Consider the following 12359-nt stretch of genomic DNA (forward strand, 5'->3'; position numbering starts at 1 on the left):
GTCCTGCTGTCTGCAACACCCCCCCCCCCCCCCCCGTTTGCCTCTACCCCCTCGTTCTGGTGTCCTCGGGTCCCCCGTGTGTCCTCCGGTCCCTCCTCTGTGAGAAGCGGCAGCAGCTTACCACCTCCATCTTGCCCGCGGCGATTGAAGACCTCCAGCTTCTGTGGACGGCTTCCTCTAGTGCCGGCTTGTAATGACGCGTCATCACAAGCCGGCACTAGAGGAAGCCGCCCACAGAAGCCGGATGTCTTCAATCGCCGCAGGCAAGATGGAGGAGGTAAGCTGCTGCCGCTTCTCTCACAGGGGGGACCAGAGGACACACGGGGGGACATGAGGAGGGGGTAGAGGCAAGCGGGGGGGGGGGGGGGAGGAGACGGCCACAGCAGGACGCACAGGCAGGGAATCCTCGACGACAGGTCGCGGTTCGTATCGGCGGGCGTTCGTAAGTCGGGGACTCCCTGCCTTTGCCGTATAAGACGCAGGGACTCTTTCTCCTCATTTTTGGGGGAGAAAAGTGCATCTTATACGGTGAAAAATACGGTACACAGTCATTTCTGAGAGCAAAGTCTGTCTCAGTAAGGCAAGCTATGTGTCTCCTGGGAAAATTTTCAGCCTGTATCCCAGCAGTAGCTTGGGCACAGGAAAGGTATTTTAACTGGCAATCCTGTGTCAATGGTCAGGCAAACAGAAAGATCTAGAGAAAATGATCTGCTTGTTGGACCCAGTGAGATTCTCCCTAAACTGGTGGACTTATCATCCAAACTTGCTGAAAGGCATAAAGTGGATAGCTCAAGATCCACTAGTCATCACAACAGACGCAAGCCTCTGGGGTTGTGGAGCGCATCTGGAACAGTATTATATACAGGACAGGTGGTCTCTCCTAGAGAAAACATTCTCCTTAAACCACAGTGAATTGCTTGTGATCTGGAAGGCTCTTCAGAAATGGGAAAATCTGCTATTGGACAGAAATGTGATCATCCAGTCAGACAATCGGACGTCTGTTGCTCACATAAACAAGCAAGGGGGGACTTACGGTCCACCTCTGATCTCTCTCTCTCTCACTCCAGATATTCAGTTGGGCAGAGAACAAGGTTCTTTCCTTGAAATCTGTTCACCTCAAAGGAAAGGACAATGTTCTAGCAGATTAGTTGAGTCTCCAACTACTTCAGAGCAACTGGTGTCTGAACAAGGATGTATTCAGGATGATTTACAACAAATGGGGTCTTCCATCCATAGACCTGTTTTGCTACCTGGGACAATGCTCTTCTTCCCAGATTCTGCTCCCTCAACCCCAGAGGCTTCCCCAGAACATGTGGACGCATTCCTGCTGGACTGGAGAGAGAGTAGGCCTTTTCTCAAAACTAATAGGAAGGGTTCTGCAAAAGGTAGTAAGATCAGGCCACAATAATCCTGATTGCTCCGAACTGGCCGAAAAAAGGCTTGGTATCCACCGTTACTCTCCCTGGTGGTAGAAGATCCTGCCAATATCAGATCTGCTTCTGAAGGACAAGTATAACGTCCTACAGTGGCCAGTCTGAACATGAAGGCTTTTGAACGGCACCTACTACTAAACAGAGGTCTATCAGAAAGAGTTATTGAAACTTTGCTTCATGCTAGGAAACCTGTCACCTCTACAATTTTTATTTAAGAATCTGGAACGGTTTAACAAAAATAATCTGGAAAATCTTATTAATTTTTCAATTCCCAATATTCTAGATTTCCTGCAGAAAGGCCTAGATATGGGTTTAAAACACCTTTAAAGTTCAGCTAGCAGCTCTGGGTGCATACTTTGATGTTCCGTTTACTTCGAATTCCCTGATTAAAAGGTTAAAAGAAAGTCCGTGGTGAAGAAACCTGCTGTCCCTCCTTGGGATCTAAATGTAGTTATAAATTATATTACTCAGTTTACTTTTGAGCCTTTGTATCAAATATCCATAAAGGACTTAAAGTGAACCTAAAGCCTACCAAAAAAAATTAGATTAACTCACCTGGGGCTTACCTCAGCCCCCTGCAGCCGATCGGTGCCCTCGCAGCTCCGGTCCGATGCTTCTGGACCCGCCGGCGACGACTTCCGGTTTCGCCGTCACCGGCCGACAGGCATGGGAACGCGAGTGATTGTTCGCGTTCCCAGCCTGTATATCGCCCCCTATGCTGCTTTTGTGGCCAGGAGGTGAGGTAATATTTTATATCTCCTAGTGGACCTGCCGTAGAGGCAAGTGGAAGCCAATAATTACTCTTACTGGTAATTGGATTTCCACCAAGCCTCCACGACAGGTGGAGGCAACCCACTTATGTACAAACGGTAAGTCTCCTACTCATACAGGTGATATTCAAAACACTGATGTAGGATGTGGTGTTTACATTTTGTTCTGTTCTTCCTGTCCCTGGGATGGGTGGGGGTAATCTCCTGGTGGAGCGAAGTGGAAATCCAGTTACTGGAAAGAGTAATTATTGGCTTCACTAGGCCGCGTTCATGCACTCCCACCACAATCGTGTGCACCCAGTATGGGGGATTCGGATCATGCGCACCCAACGGGAGATTCGGCTGTCATTTGACAGCTGACATCTCGTTGCACTGATCAGGAGCCATGCCGATTTGGCTCCTGCTTAAGTGATCACTACGTTTAGCAATGATTGTAGTGGTCACTAAACACACCCACAGGAAAAAGGATGGCTTACCTCTCCTTGTTTCCTTGACGATCATTGGTCCCCACAGGATGATATCCACTATTACACTGCCTTTAGTATCGGCTCCCAGCATGATGATGTCATCAAGCAGGGACAGGTACTTGTGACAGTACCAGGCTGGATGCTGTCCTGAGCAAGAGGGGAGCTGCTTGTTGCTGGAACTCGGAAGTGAGTAATACCTACCTCTTCTTGCTGCTGATCTCTGCGTATAGTGCTGCAAGGGAGATTACTCGACACCAAGGAAGCCTATAAGGACCACTAGACACAAGGGATAAATATATAGTGGACTACTAGACCCCAAGGAAAAAAATATAACGCTAATAGCTAGTCACCAGGCAGTAATATAAAGGGGGCCACTGGGCACCAAGGAAAACCGCTTAAGCACTAGACACCAGGGGAAAATATATAGGGGACCACTAGACACTGGAGGAAGGTATTCTATACCACTACACACCAGGACAATGTGTAGGGGACTTCTAGACACCAGGGAAATATATGGGGGGGGGCCACTAAACATTTGGGAAGTGTATGTGGACCACTAGAACACCAAGGAAACATGGGGTGGGGCCCTAGACCACCAAGGAAGCATATGGGGGACCATTAGAGTATTGGGGAGATCTGTATAAAGCAAGGGGATCACAGATCAAATGGGGAATTGTAATAGTGAAACCATAATGGGGATTCAGTAAAACTGACATTAAAATACTGTATATACCGTATGTTTCAGCATATAAGCCACACTTTTTCTCCCCGAAGTGTCAGTGCATCTTATATGCTGAAGGTTTGGCCTGGTGTGTCCTGTCCTCTACCACCCCACCTTCACAAGTTCTTACCCATCCGGTGTCACACGCCATCTCTGCCGCTGTATACACTCGTCCTGCGTGGCCTCCATCCTTCCGGGTTCATAGCGCCAGGGCATGCATGATGTGCTCAGCTAGAGGGCACCAGTGAACCCAGAAGTATGGAGGCCATGCAGGAGAAGTGTATACATTGGTGGAATCGGCTGTATACAGCAGCGGAGGACTTAAGCACATCACTGGATTGGTAAGAGCCTGCCGTTAGATGGATGTGTAGTCAGTTGTGTAGCTGGAATAAAGACGGGGGGGGGGGGGGGTCTGGTCGTCTGTGTAAAATGCCCCTGCATTATGGATGCACCGTGTTTAGCATTTTTTATTTATTTATTTTTTTCCCTTGAGTTTTGCCCTCAACCTATATGCTGAAACATACAGGAATATAGAAAAACAGGTTTTTGTAAACGTACCTTTTAATGGCTAAGGCCCGGTTCACATTAGCGGTTTTTACCGGAACGTATACTGTACAAATAAAACGGATGTGAATGGATCCAATGTTAACCTATGGATCCATTCACGTGCGTCCGTTGGTACGGATACGTTCCGGTCCCCCGGGCCTAAAAATTGCTGCAGGCCCTAATTTTCCGGACCGCTTAACAGAACGGATCCGGACAAAAATGCAGCAGCATTGGGGGCAATGGGAAACGGACTGTTCCTTCACACTAGTGAAGAAACGGACCGTTCCACGGGGGATGGGGGCATGGGCCGACGCACATCTAGCGACGTGAGGGGAGGGTGCAGCAGCCGAGTGGGTGTGCTAGGGAGGGTTTGTACATAATCTTCCGTAGCAGCCAGCGGTAGAGGCTTGCGTCGTCTTCCGCGTCATGTGACTAGTCACATGGCGCGCTGTGTAGTCACAGCGGAAGAAGAGGAACCCTCTACCGCCGGCTGCTGCAGAAGATTAGCTATGTATATGCTGAATGAAAATGGATACGATCAATCAGTGATCAGATGAGTTTTCACATGTGAACTGAGCAACGGACTGAGCCATCCGGATCTGGTGAATCGGAGACCGGATCCGCTCACCGGATCCTTTTGGCTCATTTTGCAGATGTGAACTGATAAAGTTAAATTATGCAAGATTTCAGGGATCTAGTCCCATTCTTGAGGCATATTTCCAGATGTTATCTGAAGTAAAAAGCTGTTATGCTGGGAATACACCATACGTTTTTTCAGCATGGTTCGATAGATATTTTCTGACATGTCCGATCTGATTTTCTGATCGATTTCTCGTAGAAGTGAATGGAAATTGATAAGAAAATCGATCAGAAATAGATTGGACAGTAAAACCACTGAAAAATCTCATTGTGTATTCCCAGCTTTAGTGTCTCGAAACCATAGATCAGTGTTCAAACCTGTCCTCGTGACTCCCCAACATTGCATGTTTTGCAGGCAACCTCACCTATGCACAGGTGGGGTAATTACTGTCTGTTACATGGAATCCACCTAGCTGAAGCACAAATAACCCCACCTGTGCATAGGTGAGACTGCCTGCAAAACATGCACCGTTGGGGAGTCACAAGGACAGGTTTGAGAAACCCTGCCATAGATGATAGTTGGACCTGGTTTTCCTTCTTTGTGTATTTTTTGTAAGATGTAGAAGGTTCCTATGTTAGGATTATCTGGTATTAATGTAAGTATGTTAGATGATTTTGAGGAAAGACCATTAAGCATATTCTTCTATCTCCTTGTGTATTGTATTGTGGGGTTAGTATCGCACACAAGGCGTTCTTACTTTCCTTGCCGTTTATAACTATATTCTATCTAGATTATCAGCAAGTAAACCATCCTTTTCATTGTAGCCGCTTTCTTGTTTTTTTTTTTCTTGCTCTTGTGGCATGATTTATGTAACCTCTGTGAATGAAATGTTTTACAGGTTTTAAAAATGAGGCCAAGGTTTGTAGCCCTAAAGAAGCAGCCACCATATATTGGAGGCAACGATGGGTTGGGGCTGGAACTAAGGGACTATCAGCTCAATGGCTTAAACTGGCTTGCTCACTCGTGGTGCAAGTAAGTATGACTTTTTTTTTTCCTGCCTTTGGTATGCAGCAAGACATGAACTACCTATCCTAGATTACGGTGAAATTCTGGACAGCAAGCATGTTTGGAGCTGATATCTTGTCTCCACTACTTTCGCTTTTAGATACAAATGTGCTACGGATTTGCCAGATGTTAGTGTACTCGAGCCGAAGCTGGGTGCACAAAATTAAATACCTAAAGAGAGGGAAGCCTCAGGATCCTATTGAGGCTTCCCTCGGTGGTTTTCTGTCCCCCATTGCTGAAGATTAACGACAATGCATTGTTTCTAATTTTATCGGGGCTGCGCAGCTCCTCTTCCGCATTCATGGCCACGCAAAAGCCGGCTGAACACGCATGCGTAGTGGCATGGAGACTGCGGCTCAATCTTCTAATGCGTGGCCATGAATGCGGAAGAGGAGCCGTGTGGCCACTGAGGGACACTGCGGACCACTGAGGGAAGCCTCTAAAACAATCCTGATGCTTCCCTCTCTGCAGGGTAATTATTAATTTTGAACCCGTTCACTTCAAGGCTTCCCGATTGAGAAAGAGATTTTGTGCAGTACTGATCTCAAAATCAATCACTTTCTCAATCAGAAGCAGATTGGACATGCTAGAAATTCTTTTGATCTGTTCATCTGCGATGAGACTGCGGCAAAATCTTCAAGGGTCCTTAAACTAAACTAAAACTTTTCTTCAGAAGTTTAGTTTTAAACAAAAGTCCTATATCTTTTGTGACTCCTTTATTTCCATACAAACTTGTAGATTGATCAGCCATTTATCTGTGTCTGCTGTTTGATGGAAGAGGAAAGCATTTCCCAGTTTTTGTGAAGCCCTGCAGCTGGAACTGGAATATTTTCCTCACAAGTTTCTGCTAACAAAAAATGGCAGTTACAAACATTGAATTTCAAATAGGTGAGAGTGAGGGCCTGAGCTCACTAATGCAGTTGTGTCCACTTCTGTCCGCTTTTCAGCATCTGTAACATTGAAGTGTAACTGAAAAGCGGACACAACTGCGTCAGTGGGCCCCAGGCCCTAACAGCCTTGTAAGGGTAATGCAGCTTTACTGAGAGAGGTTAATCTCCGCTTGTTTTTTTTTTTTTTTAATAAAGAAACCGGTTACAGTGATCTGATAGAGGCCTTTGTACATTTGAACTTCTTGGACCAGGGGTACTCCCTGCCATGATGCCAAACTGTGAGAGTGCCATAGGCTTGATGCTGTCCCCAATTGCTCAGCAGGGCAGACCTGGTCCCGGAAAGCCACAGCAACATCCTGTAACCTTTCTGACTAGCACTGCAATTGGGGGGGGGGGGGGGGGGGGAGATACCGGGGGGCCTATACAATTGCCCAGTTTCTCTTTGGAAGCTACCTGGCTTGCATTCTGGGAAGAACCCAGTACAGGTTTCCCAGCTAGCATGCTTTTGTCCTTCTTAGCGGGGACCAGGCTTTGGATCAACCGCGTCTCCCTCCCGGGTCCTGCAGTGCGGATAAAGCAGCCTCTTTGTGCCACTGTTGGATATTTTTTTGTCCTTCCAGTAAAATAGAAATGGTCACTCAAGGGAAGCTTCTACATGAGCTAGAGGCTGCCCTACAACCTCACTCTATGTGTAGTTGGGCCCCAGTAATGCCCAAGTAGCTGCTGCAGAATTTGGCTATCACTGTATCCAGTAGAGCAGGACAGGTCAGATACAGGTGCAATGAATGCAGTGGCTAGAGAACAAGAGCACTCGGTGAAGGCTAAATAATGTTCTGGCTGAACATTGGGTGGATATGTAGAAAACAATGTTATCTGTAATACAGCTGTTTCACAATGCTGTCTTATGGTGCTGAGCAAAAATGAAAGGGAAGCTTGCAGGGAGAAGCTTGGGAATGCTATCATGCTGTAAAAGTTTGTTTATACTCATGGCTTTACTCTTGGCAGTGCGGGCTGTGCTCTTCTTTTCAAATCTGTAGTGCCTTTTCACACCAGTGCAGTATGGTGGGCTAAGAAACAAATCTAGCAGCAGTTTTTTCCACTGGATGCTTGACCCCATTCACTACTTGTATTGAGTTGCACAGCTTTATGGTTAGTGGTAAAAGTACATTACCACTCAAGGGGCTGTTTAAGGCTGATATAATAAATAAATGCTTTATAACAGGGGTCTCAAACTCAATTTACCTGGGGGGCCGCAGGAGGCAAAGTCAGGATGAGGCTGGGCCGCATAAGGAATTTCACAATGGCGGCGCATCGCCGCCTCTGCCCACCCCTCTCACTCTTCCTTCACAGAGAGGGGCGGGGAGAGGCGGCGATGCGCCGCGATTGACGTCAGGAAAGGCAGAGCTGAAGCTGAAAGCTCTGCCCCTTCCAGGAAATGCCGGCGGATTGCCCCCCGGGCAATTTGGGGGCTCTGCGGCCCTCGTTTAGCGGCGGGGATGCGGCGGATTACTTTGGAGCACTGAAGCGAACTATAAGGAAGCTTTTGCCGGCGAGGGCCACAAAATATTGTATCGAGGGCCGCAAATGGCCCGCGGGCCGCGAGTTTGAGACCCCTGCTTTATAATATGTTGAGCTGTACAAAGTGAAATTCCTAATGTGTGAGAGGTGTTTGAGTAGCTCTGATGTATTGTGCCAAAGTGATCGGACTATCTTTTTTTTCTTTGCAGAGGAAACAGTTGTATTCTGGCGGATGAGATGGGATTGGGAAAAACCATTCAGACTATTTCTTTCTTACATTATTTATTCCATGAACATCAGCTCTATGGACCTTTTATGATCGTTGTTCCCCTTTCTACATTAACCTCCTGGCAACGAGAGATTCAGATCTGGGCTCCTGTCATGAATGCTGTTGTGTACTTGGGTGATATTAATAGCAGGAATGTGGTATGTCAGCCTTCCATATAAAATCCTTTATCATTGTTGCCTTTTACTGTATGTTTTGTAAAAAGGTTCCTATGCCACCCTGGATGTTTGCTATTTTGGTAAAGTGAAACAAAAGCTAAAATGGGAGAGACTTTTAAGGGATCTGTGCAGTACATTTTTAAAGAAAATCTGTAATGAAAAAAGAGCGGCGTCGATGTAAATATTTACCTTTTGGCTCCAGCGCAGGCGCAGTATCCGCTCTTCCCACGGAGATGGCAAAAAATAGCCGATCTGTCGGGTCACTCTACTGCGCAGGCGCAAGTCGTCTGCGCAATACAGCGGACCCGACGGAGATTGGCTATTCTCGCCTATCTCCGTCAGAAGAGCCGCAACAGCGCCCCCGCTGGAGCCGAAAAGGTAAATACTGCACAGGCTGTCGGATTTGTCGCCTGTGCGTTCCAGGGGCTGCAGCGAGACCGCCGTGGGACACAGGAGGACAGGGAAGCCTCGATAGGGTCCAGAGGCTTCCTCCAACTGAGATGAGTACCCCCCAAGGGAACTTTTTTTTCAGTACAGGTTTTCTTTAAAACTTTTATTAAATGTACCTCCTCCTAAGGAGACTTGTTAATTGTGTGGGCTTTTGTGATGGAACCTACATATATTTGATGGAACCACATCAATGGGAACTTCATCTCCTGGTGGGAATTGTGCATCCCCTGAACTCTTTGCACGGTCAGGGACATATGGCAGTGGGAACCTATGGTTCTGTGGCGGGGGGGGTATAGAAGATATGGAGGCTTATAAGCGGAGGTAAATAAATGCTGGCTGCACCACAAAAGCCCACACAGTTAATGAACCTCAAAATGTACTGTTCAGATACCTTTAAACCATTATTCCTCCTTAACTTTCAGCACAGTCCCTTCCTACATCCGTGCATTTTTTCCACCAGCGTTTCAGGGCACTTGTGCCCTTGGAATATGAATCTTTCTGCTGGCCTCCAAACTACTCAACTGAAGTGATTGCTGAGTTAACCACTTAAGTACCAGCGATCTCTTGCCCGTTAAGGACCAGAGACCGCTGGTACCAGAAACGACGGAACGAATCGCCGCACATACACGATGTCGCCGCCGCACGTTGGGAACCTGGGCCACCCACTGCCGTCTCTGATGGCAGAGTTCCTGTGAGCTGGAGGAGCCGCTTTCGTTGGCTCTTGACCCTGCCTATCAATGTAAGCCAATGGGAGCTGCTTACGTTGATAGACAGGGCTAGCAGCCAATGAAATCGGTGACTGGACCGCTCACAGGGCTCTGCAGTTATAGAGACGGCAGAGCACGTGAGCTGCGGCTTGGAAACAGCAGCAAGATCGTCGGGGGCGACAAAAGCAGCGAGAACGCGCGGCATCCATGTATTGAAATCTGCGCTCTGGCAGCCAGATGGCCATCAAAACAGGGCATAGATATCAAACAGCGCGGTCCTGTTACACTTAGATTTCTTAACTTGCAGGGCTTCGAAAAAAAATTTTCCTAGTAAATTGCTCCCGAGTCAGATCAGATGAGTACAGCAAATGGTTGCACAGAACAGCAGAAAAAAAAATTCTACCCTATACACAATAGCCCTTATTCACATTTTTCCTAGGAGATACTTTTTCAAAAAAGTAAGTGAAAAGGTACTGCCAATATTATTATTTACTTGCTTGCAGGTGGCTTTAAATGTGTTTTATTAATGAGGCGTGAAAATATCACCTAGGACAAACTTTGGAAAAAATGTGATATAACACGGGACCAAAGTGTTCGGATTTTTAAAACTCTTTTTATTGTCCTCCTTACTTGTCATTATTCCTGTCATATATACTGCTGAAAACAGTCTGACATTAAAGTGTTACACCACTGTTTAGACTTTTAGTTTTTTCTGCTGCCAGTCCACTTACATAAGCGTTTCTTTGAATAAGTTGCTATGCTACTTGTAATAAACTCACCCTTTGGAAATTGGTTTTTGAAGAGGGAAATATTTGCCACGTTTACCCTTTAGTTTCATTTCTGAGTGAGTCTGTGGAGGCTTCTGCAAGCTGAGCCCACTTCCAAACATGATTACATAAAACAGCTGTCTGGGATGTTCGTCTTGCTCATTCAAACGCTGTGCAAGCATTAGTGGTGGTCAGATAGCAGAATATAACATTTGTACGTAGCCATTTTGAAAAACCGATCCTACGTAAAAGAATTAAACATTACGTTAGACTATATTGTATTTCCCCCTAGTCACTTTGAAAAGTGTTAATATGTTACTTCAGTCACAGAAATGGGACATTAAGTCACAAAATCTTTGATGTAAATAGTCCAGTGGTTAATCTTGCAGGGATATGTATTTACATAGACTCGCTTTAATTTAACTTTTTTTCATATTTTAGATTAGAACGCATGAGTGGATGCACCCCCAAACCAAGAGGTTAAAATTCAATGTCTTATTAACGACCTATGAGATCCTTCTAAAGGATAAAGTAAGTATGCAATTGTTTGTTTATTTTGCTAGACAGTTATTTATGCTGCTTGGTTTTCACTTCTTTTTTTTATTGCATTACAGAGCATAGTATGAATGTTTCTGATTGCAGACATGCAGTTTTTACATTTATACTGATTTCCGGAGACCTAAATAAACATTGCATTGTTTTAGTGTAGTGTCATTGAAACAGTTACATCAGGAGTTGATTACAACAGTGGTGATAAATGGTATAAAACCTTCACTCAAAGGAATTTGCAAAAGCCTTAAAGGAAAAAACCAACTTAAACCTGTAACCTGTATGTCATGCAAAGATTAAGGCATGGTATAACTCTGTATAGATAGACAAAACAGTAGAAATTACAGCATCCCAAATCCCACTTTTATTTTTTTATAGACTCTTTATTTTTCATTTTATAATACATATTGTCTCATATTATTAAACACACTGTGATATCAACAATAAATATATAACATTCTAGAGAATTAAACCATGACAAATAGTAATCTCTTTTAGAACGAAAGTTGTGTACACATGCAAGATTTTTGTTAAACCTATTCTGAGTAACAATGTAGCATGAGTGCTGGTGACCCCTGACATTGTTTGCTCTTCTGTGATCATGTATGGATTATTTTAAAGTGGATCCGAGATAAACTTTTGCTCATTGCATAATTGCGTTCCTTTCATGTAGATATATATATATAGAGAGAGAGAGAGAGAGAGAGAGAGAGAGAGAGAGAGAGAGAAGTTTTCACGGGCTGAGGGCTGGAGATGCAGATTAGCTTGCCTGTGTGTAATGTGACAAACAGAACATGGCCTCTCTCATTGTATTACAGGAATAAATAATCATAAACTGTTGAAGCTGTTTGCAGCTAGATTTGCTGTGTAAACTATCTAAACTTTAGATAAGATGTATGGACAAGTTACTTGTCATAGATAGTTTTTCATCTCGGATCTGCTTTAACTCAGATGATCCCTGTTGCAACTTCTGCTGTTCTTGCAGCAGGATGCCTCCTGCTTTTAGACAAATCTAAAGTTCATATTTATAAATCTACATTTTCAGAAACTATTGTTTCCAGATTTGCTGATTATTGGAATTTTCATTTTTCTCTTGATCGTGCCTTTTGTGTGTGTGTTTGTTTTATTGCGCTGTGGTTGTGATTTTCCGCTGTCTGTACTCCAACTTGCCTATTTAACTTATTGAATTGTTTTGTGTACAAGTAATGCCTTAGGGTCAGCAGAGTCAAATATCAGCATTGTCTTCTTTCAGTCTTTTCTAGGGGGTGTGAACTGGGCTTTTATAGGAGTTGATGAAGCTCATCGGTTGAAGAATGATGATTCTCTTTTGTATAAAACCCTGATAGACTTCAAGTCTAACCATCGGCTTCTGATCACTGGAACACCATTGCAGAATTCCCTCAAAGAGCTGTGGTCGCTGCTTCACTTCATCATGCCTGAGAAGTAAGCTGT

At 45.1% G+C, this 12359-nt stretch overlaps 1 protein-coding gene across 4 annotated transcripts in view; it reads left to right on the forward strand.

Moving 5' to 3' along the window:
* CHD1 (chromodomain helicase DNA binding protein 1) overlaps positions 1–12359 on the forward strand; it is a 105591-nt gene that overhangs the window by 57887 nt on the left and 35345 nt on the right. For all 4 annotated transcript variants that reach the window (XM_068247477.1, XM_068247479.1, XM_068247478.1 and 1 more), the window contains 4 exons: positions 5416–5549; positions 8200–8416; positions 10800–10889; positions 12160–12350. In XM_068247477.1, the coding sequence (XP_068103578.1) occupies positions 5416–5549; positions 8200–8416; positions 10800–10889; positions 12160–12350 (632 nt within the window). The remainder of the gene's footprint in view (positions 1–5415; positions 5550–8199; positions 8417–10799; positions 10890–12159; positions 12351–12359) is intronic.

The sequence above is a fragment of the Hyperolius riggenbachi genome, chromosome 1 (genome assembly GCF_040937935.1).
Source record: "Hyperolius riggenbachi isolate aHypRig1 chromosome 1, aHypRig1.pri, whole genome shotgun sequence".
NCBI lineage: Eukaryota > Metazoa > Chordata > Amphibia > Anura > Hyperoliidae > Hyperolius > Hyperolius riggenbachi.